The sequence below is a fragment of the Myotis nattereri genome, assembly GCF_964212035.1.
Source record: "Myotis nattereri genome assembly, chromosome: 1".
Lineage (NCBI taxonomy): Eukaryota > Metazoa > Chordata > Mammalia > Chiroptera > Vespertilionidae > Myotis > Myotis nattereri.
Window position 1 is genome coordinate 207,252,451 of NC_138075.1, and position 25,143 is coordinate 207,277,593.

Here is a 25,143-nt window from a genome sequence, read left to right on the forward strand (position 1 = left end):
GACATTATATGAGTAACTGTAGCATAATGTCTTCAAATCCCTGATTCAGTTTGTCCTGCATTTTATTATGAACACAAGTAATATTGCCATGAAATTCTTGTAGTTTAATCTTTGTGCGCATCTTTAATTATTATCTTGGGATATATTCCAAATATGGAATTGCTGAGCCCAGGAGTTAATGTGTGCTTTTAAAAAAATATATAAAATCAACAATCATTTAATAACTAAATGAATGAATGCTGTCCATATAACCTGTACATGACTGACCTTCATCATTTTATTTTTGGTGAGTATATTGTGAGTTTATATTTATCACACAGATTGGTAAACAAGAGACAATAGCTTCAAATTTAGGTGAGGACAAGACCCCTTTGCTTCCCAAGATCATTTTTTTATTTTTTATTTTATTTTTTTCATTTTATGTGCTGCAGGCATGAAACAGCTCTGGCCGCCAGCACAGGCATCAAGTAGGATGAACTAAGGACTGTACATCTGCTTTGCCCCTGATTGCAATAAGAGCAACACCACCAATCAGGTGTCTCCTTGCCCATTGCCAGGGGGCTCCTTTCTTTATTTTTATCTTGTTTAGAAGATAGTTTGAAAGTGCTTATTTGAAAGTAGTTTTCTCAATTTCAAGTGACTCAAAATGAAAAAGTCTCAGTTCAAGGCCTCTTTTTTTTAAAAAAAAGTCTTACCCAAAAGGAAGTATGAGGTCAATTGCATAAACTTAAAGTACCACAGAGATGAAACTTAAAGCAGGAAGAAACTTGCCATCAATGCACTGGATGGGAACACGTGTGTCATGTGAACAGACATGACAAAAACAGCCCTCCTTAAATTACTCTTAGCAATAGTGATCACATTCATTTTAATTTTGCCGGAATATTTCAAGACACCAAAAGGTGAGTATATAATTATAATTTATCTTTTCTTTTTCTTAATTTTAAAAGTGATTACAGCCAATGGTTACAGGAAATGTCTTCATTTCAGAGACATGCTGCATGGGCGGAAGCTCTCTGTTTGAAAAGCTAATACAGGGAGATTGCAACTTCAGTTTACTGTTCCATAGCACAGTAACCTTAGTCATAGCACTTAGTCATTGTAGCATACAATAATGAAATAAAAAAATGAAAAGAAAATTAAAATTTGTGGCCAAGATTTCAAACATTCAGTTTACAGTAATCTCATCACATGATTTTGCTTTTTAAAACATTTTCCTTCAAAACCAGTTTTAAGTATGCTTTTACATTCTGAAATTATTATCGATAGAAAAGAACATTTATTATGTTAAAATGGCTTGACTTCCTTCCAACAGCTATTTCACACAATAACTTACTATTGCTTTTTGAAAAACGAATTAGCTATTTCAAAATATAATTAGAGTAAGATGGGTGCAAATTTAAGCAGGTATATGGGTGTGAATGTTTGTAACAAGAGAAAAATGGAACAAAATGAACTCTGTGGATATTTCAAAGAATTGTAATGCTTGCTAAAACTGAGGATAGAAAATAATTAGGTGTAAATTTAAACTATTTTTATATGTCAGTAAAAGATTTGAAAATATGTTAATGTGACTATTTGGATGATAACTGTGTTCCCTAGCATTTAATAATAAGAAAAAATAAAAAGAAAATATAATATTATTAAAAGTTATATAAATTTGATTAAAATTAGGAAAAATCTTATAATTTGACTTGCTGCAGTAATTATTGTTGCATATGCAACAATAATGCTGAATAGAAAGATAAAAATATTTTTTTGGTAAATAAATACCACAGTTGTGCAGTTTTGTGAACAATTGAATTGTTCAAATTTCTCTTGTTTTTCAGGCATTATGTTGCTTAGATTAGGCAACCACAGCGTACATATATATTTATTTTCCATTTTTTTTGTATTAGTTTCAGGTGTACAGCATAGTGGTTAGACAATCATATACTTTACAAAGTGTTCCCCCCGATATTTCCAGTACCCACCTAGCACTATACTAGGTGGGTACATAGTTATTAAATAGCACATATTTTTAATTCTTGATTTCATTGAATGCAAATATAAAAAGAATAGTTAGAATTGGACTAGAGATAACTATTTAAATGTTAAGCGATTATGGGCTGAGAGTAAGCTCATTTAATAATTATCTAAGGTAGGTCATATAGGCATATCTAGCACCTCCAAGAAATCAGGTTGTATCTAATGAAATCTAGGTAATCAGCCTAAAAAAGATTTAATAAACTACTTGCTAATTATTGGTTAATGTTTATGTGAACTGGTAACTACCGACATTGATATAATTTTTGTTCTCCTAGTTTTCTAACCAATTATATCAGCTCCCAATACTACCTTTACTGCCTTCACATACTCTAAAGAGCCATTTCTCTTTTCCTGCTTCAAAAACAGCATAGATATTTCCCTGGACTCTTTGGGGTGATGAACTTATTTGGGAATTTTGTTTCAAAGGAACCTTCCTTAGGGCCAATAAACAAAATGTTTGAAAAGCACCATCTTATCCTGATGTCATTTTCTGGTAGAAGGAATTTTGCACAGAGCCACCATAAACAAAAATTTTATTACTAGGCAAAATGTTTTACATATACAGTAGTATAAGAATCGTGTATTAAAAATAGTGTAATAATAATGTTTTATATCTTTTTTTGTTAAAGGGACTGCTTTTAAAAATATATATATATTTTATTGATTTTTTAGAAAGGAAGGGAGAGGGATAGAGAGTTAGAAACATCAAGGAGAGAGAAACATCAATCAGCTGCCTCCTGCACACCTCCTACTAGGGATGTGCCCGCAACGAAGGTACATGCCCTTGACTGGAATCGAACCTGGGACCTTTCAGTCTGCAGACTGACGCTCTATCCACTGAGCCAAACCAGTTAGGGCTAATGTTTTATATCTTATACTGGTTTATGGAAAACCAGGAATAGTTCCTATCACCTCATGTTATCCATAAGGGCACATAATTGTTTTTGCTTTTAAAAAACTTTATATTTTAGTAATTTTTAAATCACAATAATACTCAATGTTTTATGAAATGAGTTGACTTGCTAGCCAGTATAGTTCATAAAACAAACTCTCTGGTAAAATTATCTAGATTATAAACTTAGAGGGTTCCATTAGTGCTAAAATTAACCTTGAGCTCTTCCTGTATAGTCTCACCCTCCCTATCAGTTACTTGTGTCTTTTTCCCCCACTTTTTCTTATGTCCTATTCACTTTAATTTCTAAGACAAATATTATGAATGATTTTTACTTATAAATTATTCACTGATACCCTTCGACATGTCAAATGAATTAAAAAAGAATCTTAATGAGGAATAATGTATTCACGAGGCTTAATAGATTTGATTTGAAAATAACAAACCGTCCAAAGGCCTGTGTTAAAAATAGAGAACTGTATTTGATCATTTTTCATCAAGAATGTATCTGAGTCTCTGAGTAATCATTACTCGGAATATTCAATTATCATAGTTATACAATAGAAGCTATTTATTCTAACTTCACCAAAGGAGAGGAACTTTAACAGTGTCTGAGGGTTTTAATGAGTTTGCATTGGCAGGAAAGCTTATTCTAATAATTGCAGCTTACTTGAAAAGCAGCTTATGCTAAGATTTGGTAGCTAATATAATGTTTTGATAGGCTTATATTGCATGGAGATAATAGAGATATAAAAAGGAATGGATATATTTTGATTCAGGGCTTCTTGAAATTAAGGGAGCTAGCTTTCCCTAAACAATAGACTTAACCTACTTTTGTTGGACAATGTTTACAAGAAAGCGAGACCTGGTTAACTCATATAAACCTCAGTAATCTTTTATTTTTTCGTTCTTTCACTTATGAATACTGTCTACCTGTACTAGGAACCCAGGGCTACGAAAATGAAAGGCAGGTCTTCCTTCAAGGAGTTTTCAGTCGGGAGGACTGACTGGTAAATAATTAAATACGATACTGCAATTACTGGATAGCCACGTAAAACGGCTCAATGTGAACGCAGGAAAAGTGGCCTCCGGGCCTGTCTGGGGGAAGATGTTTCTTTCATTTTTGTTGCCAGGGGAAATAACTCCCAGATTTCAAATGATCACCCAATATTTCTCCTTACCTGCTTGCAGAAGCACTTTCTAAGAGAAGCAATTATTATTGATTTTCAAATAAAATGTACTCATATAAATATCTCAGAAATTCTTGAAACCAGAGGTAGTAATGAGTTACGCAAGTATATTCCTGATGATTTGTGACAGTGTGGGACAGGAATAGTGCAGACGAAAACACCTCAAACCTAATTTTATCTAGCTGTTTTGATTTCCTCACTAACTTTTAAGAGCCAAACTGACATAAACTATGTTTGCTAGTTTTAATTTCCTCTTCCTTTTCACACTTTCTGATGGAAATGGTGGTTTAATGAGCAGTGGAGTTGAAGAAAACAAAAGATAAAGGAACTTCAAATACTTAATGAACTCAAGGTTAAGCCCTGAAGCATCTGAGCATATGTACTACATATTACTTAGTCTGGGGTATAAAAAAAGTGTTAATTGAGGCTATCCACCATGAATTTGCCTGAAAGTGTTATCCCACTTCTTAAAAATGGGCTCTTTAATTTCTTCTTATTGTCTGGCTTATGGAAAATTTAATTGTAACCGCCAATAAGGTTTGGGATATAGTTTTGTGACTATTTAAATTTTAAAAAATTAACAAATAGTTCATGTGCCAGGTAGTATACCAAGTACTTTTACATAAAATGTCTCATTTCAAGTCATTCAATACTTAAGCTCATTCACAATGAAGCATCTTTCTCAAGAGACTATTCTGAAAATGTTCAGAAAGAAGGACTAGAACTTGATGGGTAATTTTACTTTGTTGTGAGATTTTACTGCTTCCTGAATTTTATGAATCCTTATCATTTTTAAATGGCTACTAATGGACACAATATTTTTCCATATATATTTTGGACAATAAGTATTGGCAAAAAAAAAAAAATACTGCCGAATATAATGCTTTTTCACTGGTATGGGAGAATTGGCCTCATTGTCTCATCTATTAGGTTACAATACCAACAACCCTTGCTGGGGATGGTTTCTAACTGCTTGTCTCCTTGAATTGAGGGATAAATGCTCTCTCTGTGTATTTCTTTTTTTAAAAAAAATAGAAAAATATGACTTTCTCTAAAACACGAATATGATAATATATCTCCCCCTTGCACTGCTCTGTTTCTTTTCTTCATAGACCTATCACTTATATAATTTACTTATTATATATATTTTTTGTTGTCTGATTTCTCTAAATAGAATGTAAACTCCATGAAAATGAGGTTTCTGCCTGTTTTGTTCATATTTCAACCACTTAGGACAGTACTTATTGATTGAGTGAGTTTTCTGAGTCATATTGTAAAGCAGCTAAAAAGCGAACATTCTTGAAGGAAGCATTTCTCATCTGATTCTCACGACCATCTTTTGATTTAGGCAGGCCAGGCATTACTATCCTCTTACATGTTTGAAATACTAAATGTCATCACAAATCTAGAACTTTTAGATTGTGACATTTATTTCACGGAATTTTTTTTACTTAAAAATAATGTGTCAAAGCAACAAATGAATAAACAAAACTGACAGAGACACAGCAGTATGGTGGTTACCAGAGGGAAATGGGAGTGGAGGGTTGCAAAGGGTAAAGAGGGTCAAATATATGGTGATGGAGGGAGACTGACTTTGGGTGGTAAACACACAATGCAATATACAGATGCTGTATCATAGAATTGTACACTTGAAACATATATAATTTTATTGACCAATGTCATCCCAATAAATTTAATTAAAAATGATATGTGTCCCTTTACCCTGAGCCATTTTTCTACCATTTTTTCCTCCCACGGAGAATTTCACAATGTGTTTATGTCCCTTGTTTTGACAGGTAAAATCAGCAGTCTCTTTCTTCTGTCCCAAACCTGCCTTTCACACACTGGTACCATTAGCTAAAAGTAACCCCAAACTTTTCCCCTTACCCCCAGGAAATATTTCAAATTGTCTCCCTCAAATGTTTATGAATAAATCCATATCCTATCTAGACTTCTCTGTCCCTGACCTGGTTAACATGGTAGATGGTTAACACATCATGGCCTTTTTTCACCCTTTCCCACTCCGTATTTTCTAAAGAAGCATCAGCATTGGATCCAAAATGGAAATATAATTGAGTTTTTGCTGCTGAAATGAGTCTATGCCAATTGTTGCAGAGGCAGACCTGTGACCAAAGGAAACGACATGTTAACCAATGTCTGTAAATTAGACAGCAAAACCATACACTCTCTCCTCTCCTGGCAGCTAATATTTTTAAATTGCTGAATACCCAATAATGATGCAAGATCTTCAGAAGCAATTGGCTATGCTTTGTTTTGCTCTGCTTTTGAAAGACATAACTTACATACAATAAAATGGAAAAGATCTTAAATGCTCAGTTTCATGAATTTTGACAATGGTATGCACCTATGTAACTGTCATCCCCATATAAATTATGGATTTTCAACACTCCCGGAGAGATTCCTTCTGCCTTTTCCTGTCAAATCTCCTCCCACCCCCAAGGCAACTTCCTGACCTGTGTCATCATAGTATAGTTTTGTGCCTTCTTATGCTTCATATAAATGGAATCATCATACAATATCCATTTTTTGTCTGGATTCTTTAGCTTAGCATAATGTTTTGAGATTCATCCATGTTATTAAGTATACCATAGTTCCTTTGCTAAGTAGTCCATTGTATAAATGCACTAAATTTGTCTATTCGTCCATCGGCTTGTTTCCAGTTTGTGGCTATTATAAATATGCTATTATGAACATTCTTGTACAAATCTTTGTAGGAACATATGTTTTCATTTATATGAGGCAACTAGTAGTAGAATACCTGAGTATATTTAATTTTATAAGAAGTCACCAAATGCTTCTCAAAAATGGTTGCACTTAGCTATGTTTCTAGTGGAAACAATTTCTTATTTTTCCTAGTTTACATTTAATATTCTGGAGCAACAACACAGAATATGTATTGTCTGAAATAATCCATACTTCTCCCAAAGTTCCCTGACAACTAGTTAACAGAGGAATAGCTCAGAAATTGGGGAAATATGACTTGACACAGAGTAGTTTTTGGAGCTCTTATCGTCTGTCAAGCAGTGAAGGTTTTATTATAAATTCTCACATATTTTTGAAGGTCAACAGAGAGTTGAGACTTCCCTTCTTATAGCCCTACCTTGAAAAACATTCCTAGCACAAAAAAATAAAATGTGAGTTAAAACATATTTAAAAATTTAAAAAAATATATAGTTGAACTGATAAGAAAACTTCTCAAAGGGGAAAAATGACTAAAAATTATAAATCCAGATGGGTAAGCAACAGTGAACAAATTGGTCACTTCAGGGACATCTACCAATTCCTGATGGCCTAGAGTCTCAGTGTCATGGGGCCATACGTGGGGGACAGGGACACTAAAAGGTGACTGAAAGGATTCTTTCCAGTTTTGGGTTATTATAAATAAAAAAGCTGCCATGAAAATTCATTTATAGATATTTGTGTGAACATATGTTTTTATTTCTCTTGTGTAAATTCCTAAGAGTAGAATTGTTGGGCGATATGCTAAGTGTATATTTAACTTAAAGGAAATGAAAACCTGTTTTCCAAAGTGTTTGGACTATTGTACAGTCCCATCATGTATGAGCATTATAGTTCATAGCAGCATTATTCAGAACAGCAAAAAATAGAACACCCAAATGTTCACAGTCAGAGAATGAATAAATTGTGATACATCCTTCAAATGAATACCACAAATAATTAACTACAGCAACATGACTAGGACATATTGAGGAGAAAAAGCAAGTAATAGATGAAAACATATAGCATATTCCATATATATGTATATATTTCTAAAATATGCTAAAAAGCAATGTTATTTGGAATATATACATTTTTGAAAGAAGGTAAAGCAAAGGGGTGGTACACACAAAATTAATGAGAGTGGTCAACTTCTGGGAAAGAAGTAGTGTGTAGGGATGGGAAGGTTAGGATGCCTAAAAGATGTTGTTAATATCCTGTTTCTTAATCTGTGTGATAGATACATGGTCTTTATTTTTATTATTATTTAACTGGCACAATACATTTTATATATGCTTATATATGATCTACACTAATAAAAGAGAAAAATGGTAATTGGTGTACGGTGATACCTTTTTCATTGGCTAATCAGGGCTATATGCAAATAAACTGCCAACTAAGATTGGCAGTTAACTGCCAACAAGATGGCGGCTAATTTGCATATGTAGGCACAATGCAGGGAGGCGAAAGGGAAAGCAGGAAGAAGCCCCCTGCCACTGACAGTGATCTGAAACCCAGGGGGGAGCTAAGAGCTGGGGGGCAGGGCAAAGGCGGCCCCAGGGATGATCGGAGAAGCAGGCGCCTTTGCCGCCCTGGCCAGTGATAGCAGGAAGTAGGGGTGGAGCCAGCGATGGGAGCTGGGCACGGTCAAAGCTGGCAGTCCCAGGAGCTAGGGGTCCCTTGCCTGGGCCTAAAGCGAAGCCCATGATGGCGGCGCCCCCCGCTGCCACTGCAGGTCCCCGCTGCCCGGGCCGGACACCTAGGCCAGAGGCGTTAGGCCTGGGCAGGGGCGGAGCCTGCAACCGCGGGGAGCTGGGGGTCCCCTGCCCAGGAGGCCTCAGGCCTGGTCAAGGGGCCGATCCGGTGATTGGTGACCAGAGGGTGGTGAAGGTCAACTCCTCTGGCTGAGGCATCAGGCCTGGGTGGGGGGCGGAGCCGGGGATTGGGGGGATATGATGGTCCCCTTGCCCAGGCCTGAAGCCTGGGTCAGAGGCGTCAGGCTTGGGCGGGGGGTGGAGCAAGCGATCAGAGGGAGATGGGGGTCCCCTGCCCAGGCATGATTCCTGGGCCAGAGGCGTCAGGCCTGGGCAAGGGGCCGATCAGGCGATCGGAGGGTGATGGGGGTCAACGCCTGAGGGCTCCCAGTATGTGAGAGGGGGCAGGCTGGGCTGAGGGACACTCCCAACCCCCTCCCCACACCCAGTGCACAAATTTCGTGCACCGGGCCCCTAGTTTATTATAATAAAAGTTAAAAAAGAAAATAACTTTCATAATTTCATCAGGATGTGCCAAAAAAGAAAATAAAGATCGTCCATATTTCTTTAAAAAGAAAAAATAACTGATCTGGGCATTTGTCTTATACTGTAATGTGCTTTCTTAATACTATTGGCATTCTGTATACTTCCTCTGAGAGATGGCAGTCCTACTAGTGGAGTAATTCTGGCATGCAGTTCTATCTCTGGGAGTGAGAATTTAGATTCCTGGTTCCCAGCAATATTAATGGCAGTAGTTAAAATCATAAATCCTTGTTTATGGTGATGAAATTATAGCCCATCTGATAACAAAAATGATTGAGTAGAATTCATTTATTTCTTAAAATTATATCAGGGAAGGATATGTCCTCTACTTATTTTCCAACTGAATTATTTAAACCCGAGGTTTAAAAAAACATCCTAAAATGACCTCATACCCAAATGTAAATTCTAAGAAGCCCAGTGGGTCACTTATTGAATAAGACTGCACTATTGACAGTAAAATTTCTCTATCTCCCTTCTAGGTCATAGCATAAAACTATAAATTCAAAAAGTTGAAAATTTCACGAGTTGAAAAATTCCAGTGAGGAAAGTGGAAAGACGGCAAGAAATAAGTTTTTCGTGTATTTTGCTAACATTAAAAAAGCTAGAGTTCTATCAGCTAGTGCATTTCTATCTCCCTCCTGGGACATTGTTATTGAAGACAATGTTTTAAAAAATTAGTTACTATTTGATTACATCTTTGTTTATAAATAAATTATAAAATTATGTATTTGAGTAAATTATCCCTCCTCCAAAAAACTTTATAGCAACTCAAGTATGAAATGTGTTTGAAGCTGGAAATCAAATGTGAATTATCACAGAAGCAATTTCAAATGCAGAAGGGAATGAGCCTTTAACTTATTACATAATAAAAATATCATCAGTAATGAAACACTTATGAATATTCAAGTACAAATTCCAGAAGCAAAAGAAATGCTTAATATTAATCAATAGCTTCATTTCCTTTTAAGTTAGAACCAAGATGTATGACTAGAAGTAATCATTCTAAAAAAATGGAGTAATTCTTCTATTGTACTCCACAGTATTTAGAAAATTTAAAAAATATAGTATTTTGCCCTATATGATTATATGAAATATAGGTAAAGACATATAATGGTGGAATTGATCATGTTATTTATTTTCTTATACTGGCAAATGAGAGTCAGATCGGAATATCTGAAAGAGGGGTTACCTATTCCTTAGTGGAGCACTACTGCTAAGCTAAGTAGGGATTTCTGATTTATATATAGTGATCTTTAATTACTTGTATGAATTAAATCATAGACATTTCTATCCTAAATGAAGGATGCATTTTTAATTTTTACTTTGCAACATGGGTCTGAATTTTAAATAATATACACTTGTACAAATTTCAGAAGTGTTTTCATACGGACTATACCACTTGATACTACTATAACCCCATGAGGTTAGCAGAATCTAGAGTTATGATCTCTATTTTGCTGATGAGAAAATGAGACTCATGGAGATTAAATTGTTCGAGTATCTTGGCTAATGACAGATACAACACTAAGTCTTTCTGTCTTTTCTTTTGAAGTTGATGTTTTTTTTCTATTTATACCACCATTTCCATATCAGATGTTTGTCTTCAGACAAAAATACAAATTATGTCATCCTGTTAAGTTTCATCTTCGGAGGTTCAGGCAGGTTGACTAATGGCCACCCAAACATTGGTGATTAGGTGTTAAAACCTAGAACCTGTGAATGCTACCTTATAAGGAAAAAGGGTCTTTACAGATGAGACTAAGTTCAGGATCTTGAGATGGGGAGATTATCCTGCATTATCCAAGTGAACCCTAATCCAACCATCTGTCCTTACAAGAGACAGACACAGGGAGATTTGACCCAGACAGAAGAGTAGAAGACAGACACAGAGAAGGCAATGCGACCACACAGGCTGAGTTTGAAGTGATACAGCCGCAAGCCAAGGAATGCCAGCAGCCACCAAAAGCTGGAAGAGGGGAAAGGGACAGATTCGACACCTAGGACCTTCAGGGGAGTGTGGCCTTGTAGATACCTAGATTTCAGACCAGTATAACCGGTGTTGAACTGCTGGCCTTTAGAACTGTAAGAGAATGAATTTCATATTTTAAGGCACTCAGGTTGTGGCAACTTGTTACACAGCCCTTGGAAACTAATAGAGATACTATACTGTTCATGTCTTCCATTCCCTTTTCAACTCCATGCAGTTGACTTGAACCTTCAGCGTAGAACAGATGAATTCAGAGGAACCTGAGGCTTGTCCATTAGAACTTTCCCAGAAGAGAGAATGGTTAAAATGCTAGGGTTTCCAAGCACTTTGTTACAAGGACTGTTTGCTGAAAATTAATAGGGAATGTTGATAAACTTTAAAAAGAAATATTTAAATGGAGTAGCTATTGTTAATTCATGTAAAAACAAAATCTTGTCACTGATAAGCTGAAATGTACTGACTAAAACTGGGAGCTATTATTGTGTATGTATTTGAAAAATTCAAACTTTCACAGTAAAGAAGGTTTTTGTTTTCCTTTATAGGAAACATGTTGGAGCTATCATGTCTGGAAGTGTGCTTACAACCTGATCTTACCTGTTCATTCTCTTCCTTAAATTTTTCTGTTGTGACTTTTCTGCAACCAGCAAGGGAAACTGAAACTATGATGGGAATTTTTCTAAATCACTCCAACTTTCAAAACTTCACCAGGATATGCCCTGACATCACAAGTGAATTTCAAATGTGCTCCTCGTGTTTGGTTTGTGAGTCCAAAGGAAACATGGATTTTATTTCTCAGGAACAAACATCCAAAGGTAAATTCAAAGGGAAAGTGAGAATGAAATGTATCAAGAATAGATGACCATATTCTGTTAAGAAAGGGTATTAATAATATATTCAAATTTTAAGTCCCTGGAGTGGCTCTTGATGACTGACTTGAAGGGCTTTGAGATATTAATTATCCTTGGTTTACTTTGATTGATCAAAAACAAAATATCTATTCAAAATATCGATGCCACTGTAATTCACAAAGATTTGATGTCTAAAGAATTATTTAACATGCTTTTTTCAAAGATACTGAATTTAAATAAATGTGAATTAAAAATTCTAAATTAACTTGTAGGTTTCACAGTAAAAAAAATCACACTTTGATTCTCCAAGGAGTCATTGAATTCTTAATACATTTATAACTATTCCTGCTTAACATTTATCCACTATATATGAGCTGTCTTTTCACTTGTCTAACTATCCAGTGAGCCTGTTGATGGTAAGGTCTTTGTCTTTGTTCACTAGTGTATTTCTGTATCTTAGCATAATGTGTGACATTTGGCACTCAATAAGTATTTGTTTAATGAATGAATGAACAAATAAAAAATAACTACATATTACCTATAGTGTATAACTGAATCTTACATTTATTATGTGATCAATATATATTATTTAGTTAAATTGTATTAATTTGAATCATTGAGAAATTAAGTAATTCACTTATAATCACAAAATATATTGGTTGCCTCAAGCCTAAGCATAAAAATGATTGCTTATGCCGATTTATTTTTGTCACTGATAAGCTGAAATGTACTGAGAAAAAGGCATAAGCAAGATTGCCTTTTATTTGTTTTATATTGGCGTTTTCCCCATTCTTTAGAAATGGGAACAAGGAGGGGAGGATGAGGGGACATCTGTAATAATGCCAACAACAGAAAATTGGGAACAAGATTTCTTGTCATTGACTTTTCATGAAGTACAATAGACATGTCTTCTTGTGAGTTCTTAGTCAAGTAGTGCTGTAACTATTGCAGGGCTTTGGATCAAATCACCAGAAAGCAAAATGGGGAAATACCTTTATGATAGCAAAGAACTAGAAAGTGTTTCAAGGGCTGGCATTTCACAGGTGCTACTTCTCTGTCTCTTTGAAAAGTGAAAACAGTGTTTTCTTAAATAATAGGTGTTTATTGCATGTAACATCATTATATTTAAAATCATTTTTCTTGAGATATTAAAAAAGAAAGAAGGAAAAAGATCCCAATTGAGGGCCATTTTATAAGTACCTGGCTCAGGACTCCTTAAAACTGTTGAGGTCATCAAAAATAAGAAAAGTTTAAGAAACTGTCAATCAAGAGGAGCCTAAGGAGATATAATGAGTAAATGTGAATAGGTACCCGGAATGGAATCCTGGAGTGAAAAATACGGACATTAGGTCAAAAACAAGGAACCCTGAATAAAGTATGGACTTTAGTCAATAATAATGTGTCAATATTGGCTCAATAATTGTGACAAATGTTCCTGTGAATGTAAAATGTTAATAATAGGGGAAAGTTGGTATGGAGTATATATGAACTCCATGTATTGTCTTCACAACTTTTCTGTAAGTCTAAAACTATTCTAAAATAGTTATGTTCAAATCAATTCATTAAAGGAAAGTGAGGCCCTCTGGCTTGGAAGGAAATAAAAACAAAAAAAAAGAAAGTGAAAACAGTGCATTGATAAATTCTCTTAGTTGCTGTAGCTGTGTAATAAATCACCCCAAAACTCAGTGGCTTAAAAAAACAGCAATCATTTCCTTCCTTCCTTCCTTCCTTCCTTCCTTCCTTCCTTCCTTCCTTCCTTCCTTCCTTCCTTTTCTTTCCTTTTCTTTTTTTTTTTCTCTTCTTTTCTCTTCTCCTTCTCTTCCTCCTCCTTCTTCCTCTTCTTCTTCTTGGCGAGCCAGGGATTCAGAATGGGCATAACTGGGCATTTCTGGCTGGGAGCATTTCATACTGTTGGGTAAGACAGTGGCGAGCTAAAGCAGAGGGGCTGAGCAGCTAGAGACAGGCGGGTATTTCTCTTCAGGTTTTTTCTCAGAATTTTCTATGTGGTCTTTTCATGTGGGCCACTTTGGGCTTCCTCGCAGAAGGATCACTTTAAGTTGTTGAACTGGTACATACTGGTTCAAGGCCCCAATATTATGTTCCAGGGAACAAGGTAGATATTGCTTCCCCTTTTCTGGCTTCACCATGAAGGGTCTCTTTTTCTGAATTTGGTAGATTACACTTATCACAAACCCTCCCACCCAGATTCAAGGTGAAAGGTATTAGACTCTACCTATTTATGGTGCAGTGGCAAAATTTTAAGTTAACATGTATGTTACGGGTTGAATTATGTTGAAGTCTTATCCTTCAGTATCTCAGAATGTGATATTTAAAAATAGGGTTGTTGCAGATGTAATTAGTTAAGATGAGGTCAACAGGATGGGTTAGGGTCCAATATGACTGGTGTCCTTACAAAAAGGGGAAATGTGGACACAGACAAGCACACAGATGGAGCACCATGTGAAAATAAAGGCAGAGATTGGGGTGATGCTTCCACAAGCCACGGAATGCCAAGATTGCCAGCAACCCCAGAAGCCTGGAGAGGGGCCTGGCGCAGATCTTACCCAGATAGCCCTCAGAAAGAAGCAACTTGGCCAACACCTTAATCTTGAAAGCCTAGCCTCTAAAATTGTGAGACAATAAGTTTCTGTTGCTTAAGTCACCCAGTTTATGGTGCTTTGTGATGCAGCCCTAGCAAACTAGTGTAATGTGGAATGAGAAATATTGTCGTGACAATTTTGAAAAATAAAATCTGTTCCACAAGTTGTCAGAGAAATATCTGTGTTTTCTTTGAGGTGCTCCGATTCTGTTTCAATCTTACTGTCCCTTGGGTTTCACAATCTTAAAAAAATTTAGTGCAGGTAACTTCTTGTTTCTACTTTTATATATATCTATATCTCTATATATCTCTATATATCTATATCTATCTATATCTATATCTATATCTATATCTATATCTATATCTATATCTATATCTATATCTATATCTATATCTATATCTATCTATATCTATATCTATATCTATATCTATATCTATATCTATATCTATCTATATCTATATCTATATCTATATCTATATCTATATCTATCTATATCTATACCTATATTTATATCTATATCTATATCTAGAGAGAGATATTTTAGTTTTAAATTGTTTTCTTACTAGGTATTACTATTTTGTGAATAACATTTTTCTAATCTCTTTCTAGTTCTTATCATGAGAGGATCCATGGAAGTGAAGGCAAATGATCTTTCACCTTGTCGACATTTTAGCTTCACTGTAGCTCCTGCAGTTGACCACTCGGAGGAATATAACATTACCTGTCATCTAAAAACAGGCACCAGAAGCTCAGCAATGACGGAGGAAGAGCCAACCAAGGAAAAGTCTATAGACCATACTTGTGGAATTATGAATCACTCGAATAATTGTGTGCACATTTCTTTGCACCTAGAAATGGATGCAAAAAGTAAGTCTTAAAGGAAATTAGAGGGAAAAGAGAAATGATATAAGGGCTATCACATTAACTTCACTGAAAGTAAAATCATTGAAGAAGGATTTTATTGATGAAATAATATGGCTAGAAAAGTGTTAGCCCTTTTATCTGTTTTTTTTTTTTTGAAAATGTGCTCTTTATGGGGCCCAACCCTACCTGGAGGCAGAAGGAGCATCTGTGGGTGGTGAATGGGGGTCACTAAAAAGACCCTCTGCCCTAGAAAAGATGTTATGCATGCCTACTAGCTGTGCTTGAAGTAATACTACCTCACTTGGGCATGAAAGGGTGAGGTTTATTTTAAAATGCAAATATCCATGTACATTGTGATATCTATTAACATCTTACTTTGAATTGATTTAACATTTCCTCTTAGAGCTGTGAACCAGGTCTGCATTAAATGGGATTCTTTCTCTTTATTGATTAAGGTATTACATATGTGTCCTTATCCCCCCATCCCCCCCCCCATGCCCTCACCCCCTGGTGTCTGTGTCCATTGGTTAGGCTTCTATGCATGCATACCAGTCCTTTGGTTGATCTCTCCCCCTTACCATAGCTAAGTAGGATTTTTGATGTGAAGCCGAGAAGATAGGCAGGATAAAGATTAAGCACTTTGGTTCCCTGGAGGAGTTGGGGGAATGTAGGAGCCCAAAGACAAAACTTACATATATCTTAGTTCTGCTTATTGCTGATTAACTTCCTACCCAATCAAACTCCTGATTGACCACAAGTGATCCTTTTACTGAGCATTGTGCCCTCACTTAGCCACAAAACCTACTCTTGAAGGGCATTTTATGACCTAACCATTTAATGAGTGCCTGCTGTATGCCAAGCTGTGTTCCAGGCATTGGGGACACAAAGAGAGATGAATGCAAAGCAATCAAGGAGGTCATTCAGTGGACAGGTGCTTTGCTAGAGCAATCTTCTGTGCTTGTGGATGTTCCAGATGCCTGGGAGCCTTTCAGGTGATTTTAGTATGATTTTCTAAAACGTTAGTTATTTTTGAGGCAACTATTTAAAAAAATCTTATATTTATTTTAAAGCAAACACAAATATATACTATGTATGCATTTTGAAAATAAAATACATGACTTCAGAGAACTTTCTCCTGTGAGTGAGTTTTCCCAGGACCCTACAGCTTCTGCAGTTAGTGCGTATTTCCAGGGGTGTGTGTGTGTGTGTGTGTGTGTGTGTGTGTGTGTGTGTGTGTGGTGGGGTGGGGGTGGCATGGGAGAGGGCATGAGAAAGTCCGTTCCTCTGGTTCAGGTGTGAAGTCGGAAGGTAAGTTTTGGAAAGGCTGCATAGGAAAGGTGACTATGATAAAATCTGAAAGATAAAGAGGTTTGGATTATAGATTCTAAAACTTTTATTTCAATGTACATTTATATATCCATTTAATTACTTGATGTTTTAAAACATAAAGGAAAAATAAGCATTTCTATTATGATTTTAAGAAGATTTATTTTTGTGTTAATGGAAAAATCCACAAATCTAGTCAGAGTGAAATGATAGTTAATTTTTTTGGGGGGTCCACAACTCAGAAAGATTATAGGGGTGCATACATAGGTAGTTTTATATTCTGGAAAAACTATATCCATTTTGCCATGTGTAGAAGATTAAAAAATTATTCGTATTTTACTCTGCTGTGCAAAGACTAATGTCTTTAAATCTTCTTTAAAAGCCCTATCCATCAGGGAATGAAACGAAATTTAGTCCAATTTGGTAATTTACTCTGAAACAATAATTTAAACCGTCTCTTTAGATTTTTTTCAGATTCTTGTTCGTTTCCCCTTGGCTCTCTCCCAGGTGGCTGCAGGGATGCAGGGAAGGTGTGCGGCACAGGATGTGGGGAAACACATTCCTCTGTATTCACACTGATGCTATGTTCATACTGGTGGGTGGGCTGGCTGGCTTGGCCTCAACTGTGCATATTCTGCTCTTGCAATATAACTTTGGTGAATGCATGGTGTTTTTTTTTGGCTTGACCACTACCCAGTGACACCTTGGTGGTTGGACCCATCTTGGCTTTTGCTGGCACTGACAATCTGCTATTCCTTTTTTTTTAAAAGAGAGGAAGGGAGAGGGAGAGAGAGAGATAGAAACATCAGTGATAGAGAATCATTGATTGGCTGCCTTCTGCATGCCCCCTACTGGGTATCAAGCCCACAACCTGGGCAGGTGTCCTGACTAGGAATCAAACCATGACTTCCTGGTTCATAGGTCGACGCTCAACCACTGAGCCAGGCCGGCTGGGCTGACTACATACTTTTACTTTGCTGAGTGAGAAATGCAAGTTTGGCAGCTCACTATCATGGAATGATATTGGGGAGGCCGAGTGCTATGTCATCCCAGTCAACTATGACTTTTCTTCATCCAGCTTCTTCTCTAAATACATGTTGACTGCTTATGTAATGTACACCTGCCCATGGAGGAGGGTCCTGTGAAAGGGATACCCAGATCATGAGCACCACAAGGGCAGGCATCCAAGAGTAGATGCCAGTTATATATCTTGCTAAGTTGAATAAGTACTAGCTATGTTTTGTGTGCAAGGAAGAGGGTCCAGAGGATGGCTTAGAAAGTCAGTAGACAGTTGTGTCTTGGACATGATGAGTTTGCCTTCATTTAAGTCACTGATTCCTGTGTCGGCTGGCCAGTGTGTCTCAGTGCGTCAAAGGAGATCGTGCTAAACTATTCCTGGATGGTGACCGTCCTCCCCGTGTGGCTTCACTGTCATTTGAATGACCAAGTGTTTACCTGTACCTTCATTCAGTTTAGGCTGGGATAACGGCATGTTTAATTAATGCACATATTGTTCTGATCATCGTCTTGAGAGCCCTGTGAAAAGGGGAGTCTGATTATTCATCTGCCCTGGCTGCTTTCACCTCCTATGCCTCAGCCCAGCCCTTTCTCTTTGTCTGTCGTTACCTTTCTTCCTCATCCTCCTCATACTCAATGCATCTTTGTTGATTTCAGGATATAATTTTTAGCTGCTTGGCTATGTCCTGGTCTTAACCTAGTGATAGAAATGATAGTGAAACTAACACTAGCGTAACCTGTAAGAAATTAACCCTAGGATTTCGGAACTAAATGGATCTCTAGAAGCCACCTGATCAAATTTCCTCATACATCAGGGAAGAATTCAGGAGAGCAAATGACCCATAAAGTGATGCTATGTGCTATTTAGCTTTTTAGTTACGGGCAGAATACATAATAGAACCCAGCTGCACCCCCACATAGCCTCTTGTTTGTTGTGTCCTTTTATTGTATTTTTTATAGTATTTTTTTCTTTGCAGATTTCTCTTGTTCCATGAAGATCACTTGGTATGTGTTAGTCATATTAGTTTTTATATTTTTGCTCATCCTCATTATCCACAAAATACTTGAAGTCCATAGGCGAGTGCAGAAGTGGCAGAGTAAGTATTGAGAAATAAATCCATCATTTGGGATAATCCATTTAGTTTCAAGGAACTCCTAATCTTATCTATAGGTTTTTTTTTGTTTTTGTTTTTTTAGTTCAATTTACCAGTTACTGAGCACCTACTGTATGTAACTGGTGATTCAGTAGGGAGTGGTGATAAAGAATGTTATCGTTGGAGATCTAAGTAAAGGTGATGAGTGGGAGGGGGAGCCAATGTTTAATGAGTGTGAGTGTGTCAGTAGATTTTTGGCTGGGCTGAGCTAAAATGTGGAACTGGAAATCAAGACACTAGGGATGATATTAAAATATTTAATAACTAGCCATCTCGCAAGAACTGGAAGTGCCTATGTGATCTGGGCTAAGTGGAAGTTGAGCCTCTTTTTCGTGGCGCCTTGGAGGCTGTCGGCTGCTTCAGGGTGAAGTTCAACATCTCTTTCCCAGCCACTGGCTGCCAGAAACTCATTGAAGTGGACGATGAACGCAAACTCCGTACCTTTTATGAGAAGTGGATGGCCACAGAAGTTGCTGCGGACGCGCTGGGTGAAGAATGGAAGGGTTATGTGGTTCGAATCAGTGGCGGGAATGACAAACAAGGCCTCCCCATGAAGCAGGGTGTCCTGACCCACGGCCGAGTCCGCCTGCTGCTGAGTAAGGGACACGCCTGTTACAGACCAAGGAGAACTGGACATAGAAAACAAAAATCTGTTCAGGGTTGCATTGCGGATGCCAACCTCAGGGTTCTCTACTTGGTCATTGTATAAAATAGGGGGAGAAAGATATTCCTGGTCTCACTGATACCACTGTGCCTCATGGCCTGGGGCCCAAGAGAGCCAGCGGAATCCGCAAACTTTTCAGTCTCTCTAAAGAAGATGATGTCCGCAAATATGTTGTGAGAAAGCCTCTAAACAAAGAAGGTAAGAAACCTAGCACCCAAGATTCAGTGTCTTGTTATCCACGTGTGCTGCAACACAGACGCAGGCATATTGCTCTGAAGAAACAACGTTCTAGGAAAAACAAGGAAGAGAGGCCGCAGAATATGCTAAGCTTTTGGCCAAGAGAATGAAGGAGGCCAGAGAAGAACGCCAGGAACAGATTGCGAAGAGACGCAGACTGTCCTTTCTGAGAGCTTCTACCTCTGAGTCTGAGTCCAGTCAAAAATGAGATTTTGTAACTAACAAATGACTAACAAATAAAGGAGAGCAAATATTAAAAAATAAACTATTTAATAACTAATAGCCCTACTGGTGTGTACCCATGCATATAACCATTCATATACTGGCTCTACGAGTGCGTGCCCGTGAATATACTGGCTGAATATCAGGCCTGATCGAAAGCAGTGGTCTCTTAAAGACAAGAGAAAAATGTGTCAGTATGGGACTAGTCTTTGGAGGTAGGTGGATACATTAGAATCCTAGTACTACCACTCACTAGTTATGTGACTTTGAGCAAGTTGCTTACTGTATCTGAGTGTTCCTTTTTCCCTCTGTAAAACAAGGCTAGTCACCATTACCACACAGGGTTGAAGTAAGCATTGCATGAAAGAGATTACATAAGAAATTTAACACAATGTCGAGCATGGCGATGCTCAATAAACAAGAGTCGTATTGTGCTGCTTGGATTATTTCCCAAGGCTCTTATGTTCTTTACCAGGCAAGGCTGTTAGTCATTTCAGTAGCCAAACAAATGGTTGCCTGTAGGTTTGAGTGCAAGTGCCATTAATTCTTCTGACTAAGTATTTGTTGCAGACATTTCTGAGAGCACTTTCATATCAAGTCTTGTCATTGATACCTTATATATAAGACCCCTAATGCATTGGTTAATGATCATAATATTGTATATTTGTAGAATAGCATTCTCACAAGATTTTTACTAGATTTTCAAAGCATGAAAACAGGGTATGTGCTATTATTTTTATTAAAACAACAACAGCAACAACCCTGAGCCTCAGAGAGGTAAGTATTCTGTCCAGAGTTATACAACTAATAAAATGTCAGCATTAAGACTCAGGGCCTTCCTAGTTTTGAAAATTATGTTATTTTAAATAAATGTATATTATTGCAAATAGTGCTTAGTTTTGAGTTTTTTAAATCTATTTTTTCCATATAGTAACATACTAAGAAAGAGAGATAGAAACCAGAAAGAAAATGGGTCTAGAAAGAGACAAATAGTGGGGATTGACATTGAGTTCTTATGAACATTGAGCCTCATGACAGGCTTAATAACTTTCAAAGTCTTGCTTTATAAATCCAAGCATATACAGTAATAAAAAGTCACATCATTTAGGATATTAAATATCAAATAACAAAATATTCTGTACATGATATCTATGTATATATAATAACATAAATAAGATAACATTCTATACACAAGAGCTGGGCTTTTCATTAGGAAGATGGCATATGGCATTTATGGCAGTGGAGAAGCCACTGGTTTTAGAAAGAACTTGTATTTGTTCATGAAAAACAACTTAAGGAAAAGCTCTTTATGGCTTGCCATTCCAGTCCCTGTTGTGAATGGCCCATTTCCTTGGTAATCCTTGGACTCAACATGGGGAATATATTTTAAGAATGTGCTTGGTTACCATCTAAATATTTCATTTCTTTTCTTGGAATAGGTCATAAATACAAACCTTCATCTGTTCTCTTAAGAAGTGATTCTGAGAAACTCCGAACATTGGAAATGCGGGTAATTTCAGGTGAGCTCTGTGACATGCAAACAGAACACTGCTCAGCAAATTCCAAAACTTCACCCTTTCGATATTAACTCAAGATCACGAGATCTGAGCTCGTTTAAATTAGCCTTGTATCTGGAAGAAAGGAACCATGGGTACATGATATCTAGTTTAATATGTCTTATTATCAGGGGACGGTCACAATCAAAACCACCTCCTTAAATAATGGCAAGTTTGCTCAGTTGGCAAGAAGAAATTCATGTGGGTAGGCAGAGGAGAAAAAGCAATCAGGAATACATCGCAGATTTATTTTTAAATGAGACAAGATACCATTATTTCTCAGAACTGCAAGAAGTAATTGCAGAGTGGGCCTGGCTCTTGCTGGAGCCTTTATGTAGCGGAGGGTGTCATTGTGCAGAGAGCTTCTAATAGCCCCAATTAAAAAGAACCCTGTCCTCTCCCGAGAAGTAGAAATGGAGTACGGGAATCCTCATTAGAGCAGCAAGGGGGCTGTTAGCACAGACACTGGAGTTCCATCCCCTTCTTCAAATTGGGAAGCTTCCTTCTGAATTCAAGCCGTCAGGTCATATTAAAAAGAAAGTGGCAGCCTATGACAGGGGCAAAGGCCTCTTCTTCGTCAGGGAGAAATAATCTACTTGCGTCGCTGAAAACCACAGAATTCCGAGTTATATAACGATATCTCCTCGTGCACAGCCAGTGAGCAGACCTCTTCGTGCTTTGTGAGAAGTTACATAAGGAAACTTCATGTCTGGTGTGTAAACCATTTTCAAACTGAAAGGAAATTGAACAAATCCTGGGCCTGCAAAAAAGTGGGGGACTGCAGCTGCATCTGTCGCCACGTGGAGATTTGCACAGCATTTCACCGGGGACTATGCTCCTGAGCTTGTCTTAGCTATTTAAGTTAGCAGGTACTCCGCTCTCTAGCTTGAGGAAAAATTGTATTGGGTGCACCTAAACAGCTCACTTTCATTTTAATTAATTAATTATTTAATTAAGTATTTTACTGATTTCAGAGAGGAAGGGAGAAGGAGAGAGAGATAGAATCATCAACAATGAGAGAGAATCACGGACCGGCTGCCTCCTGCACATCCACACACTGGAGATCGAGCTCGCAACCTGAGCATGTGCCCTGACCGGGAATCAAATCATGACCTCCTGGTTCATAATTCGATGCTCAACCACTGAGCCATGTCAACTGGGCCAAAAGAGCTCACCCTAAAAATATATACATATTTTCTAATCTCAGCCTTCGGAGTAAAATTATTAATCTACTAGAGGCCCAGTGCATGGATTCGTGCACATTGAAAGGAAATTAATTAGAAGGTGGCCAGTGGGGAGGGACTGGGCAAGATGAGCTGGACATGCCCTGGAGCCAACCTCCGATGGTCCCTCCCTGACCAGCCGCACCTGGGGTGGTGCGCCGGGGCTCGAAGTGCATCTGCAGAGTGAGGTGGTCCCTTTGGCAGGTGGGGTCCCTTGGCCTGGCCTGCGGGGATCGGGCTGAAACTGGCAGTCCGACATCCCCTGAGGGGTCCCAGAGTGCAAGAGGGCACTCTGCAAAGTTGCTCTCTCTTGGCAGCTCCTGTGTTGAGCGTCTGCCCCCTGGTGGTCAGTGCTCATCATAGCTACCTGCTAGTTGGCCAGTTGGCTGGTCGGCTGGTTGCTTAGCCTTTTATATATATAGATGTCTAAAAATAAGTATTAGTTAAATAGTCACTGGATACTAGCTAACAGTGGGGGAAGCTGATGGAAATTTTGGGTGGTCAGTGACAATTTTGTTTGGTTAATGAAATAAAAGTCACAGGGCTGTTTCTAAAGACAAAATTAACTTTTAAAGAGAGAAAATGGCATTTCCCCTGGTGTCCCCTCTAATCCAGCACACACACCTGACATCCATACACTAGGAATGTTTTAGCCTGGCTCTATAGGGCTTTTGCTTGCTCTAGGCCTAGGGACTCCCAATCATTTCTCTTTTCAAGTTGAAATTTTGAGCACTGCAACCAAGAAAAGTCGATAGTTGTCCTCTCAACACAGACAATGGGGAGAATCACACGTTTAAAGTTCTGGCTAACCACAGAACTAACCACACGCTGTGTTTATGAGCCCGTGATTTTCATTCACCAGAGAAACCTGCTTCAGCCACCCTTTCCCTTTAACAGCTCTCACTAAAAATCCTCTGGCTTTATTACTGGGTATATAATATTAATGTTTAGAGCAGGCCAAGGGATGGTGGCCTGTTTTAAAATGAAGAGTCCTTTTGAGGCTTAGCTTCTTAAAAGGGAGAAGAAGCAGATTCTTTCCTGTTATTTATATTGCTTTAACATAAATGCAATTTTTCCTCCTCCCATTCTAAGCTGCTCTTTCTGAGAGAGAAATGGAAAGGAAATCATGTCTCCCTCGAGCGCTGTTTTTAAGGCCTCTCTTTGGAATGATGGATTATAGGCAGCAGTAGGAAAAAAAATGTGCCGGCCTGGTTCTCTGGAGAAGCAGTAACACGAGCTTTAAAAAAATGTAGTTCAAAGAGAGCAGTGACTGCAGTCACTTCAGCAGACCCTCTTGCTGTCCACTGTGGCTGTACATCCTGCAGTGCCTCTCAGTTGTTCATGAGTAAGTATTGTTACACATGTACACACAGAGTATAGATAGGCTCACACCCTCAGAAAGACAAGGAGAACCGGGAGAGCTTACCCAGACCCTGACCCCACACAGTGCCTGGCGCGCAGTGGGGCCCAGCAAACTCTGATGGGATAAATGAGTTGCTTTGCTGTAGAAAAGATGTCACAGAGAATCAAATCTCAGGCTTTCCTATGTCCCTTGTATTTTCTTCCTTGCTTTGAGAAGCACGGTGGCATATGTTGCCTCTCCTGGCATTAATCCATTTTACATTTTATTCTTTCGACTATTATCTTCACACAGATGATTTTTATCTTATTCACCTTTGGATCCTTGTCCCTAGCATAATATCTGGCATGTCGTTCATGGACAATAAAAACTTATTAAATCACACAAACGCTAAGGGGGAATGTGTCTAGAGTTAAAAGAGCAGATGAACAAGAAATGAAGCTTGGGCATTGGGAAAGGTGAAACAAGCAAACAGACAAAGAGTGATCAGAGGCAGCATAATTCTACTTCATTAAAGAACGTGTAACACACTTTATAGAATTGCTAAGGACATGAAAGAATCGCGAAAACACTGACCATTTGAAGAAGATATTTGAGAATTAACACAAAAACAGCTTTGGAATACATCCCTAGACACAATGCTTAATGAGTAGATACTGTTGGGAAACCAAGGCCAGGGGCAGAGGCCATAGACTAGGACCCAGATCACTGGATGCAATCAATAGACACCAACTTGGCTGACTTGGCAGAAAGGAAATTGATTGGAAAACCAATATGGAATCCACAGAAGCAGCCGGGAGGTTAGGGAATCTGAGATTGGAAAATAAAGAGGAGTTAAGAGAGGCTAGACAGCTAAAAATGCATCCAAACTCATACCACAGGAATGGTTTGGTGAGAATACCTCGGCTGGTGTCCCGACCAGTGGACATTCCCTCTGAG

The 25,143-nt window shown here is 37.9% G+C and overlaps 1 protein-coding gene and 1 pseudogene across 2 annotated transcripts; both read left to right on the forward strand.

The window, feature by feature from the left end:
• Positions 1 to 814: 814 nt before the first annotated feature.
• TMEM156 (transmembrane protein 156) lies at positions 815 to 21,783 on the forward strand (the record flags this gene model as incomplete). The annotated part of the gene is given in 6 exon segments (XM_081102166.1): positions 815 to 902; positions 11,676 to 11,945; positions 15,191 to 15,448; positions 18,766 to 18,885; positions 21,505 to 21,647; positions 21,649 to 21,783. Coding segments are annotated over 6 exon segments (1,014 nt in total).
• On the forward strand, positions 19,104 to 20,051 carry LOC308529898 (small ribosomal subunit protein eS6-like; annotated as a pseudogene). Its single transcript has 2 exons — positions 19,104 to 19,116; positions 19,254 to 20,051. The product of its transcript is annotated as a small ribosomal subunit protein eS6-like (transcript).
• Positions 21,784 to 25,143: the final 3,360 nt, after the last annotated feature.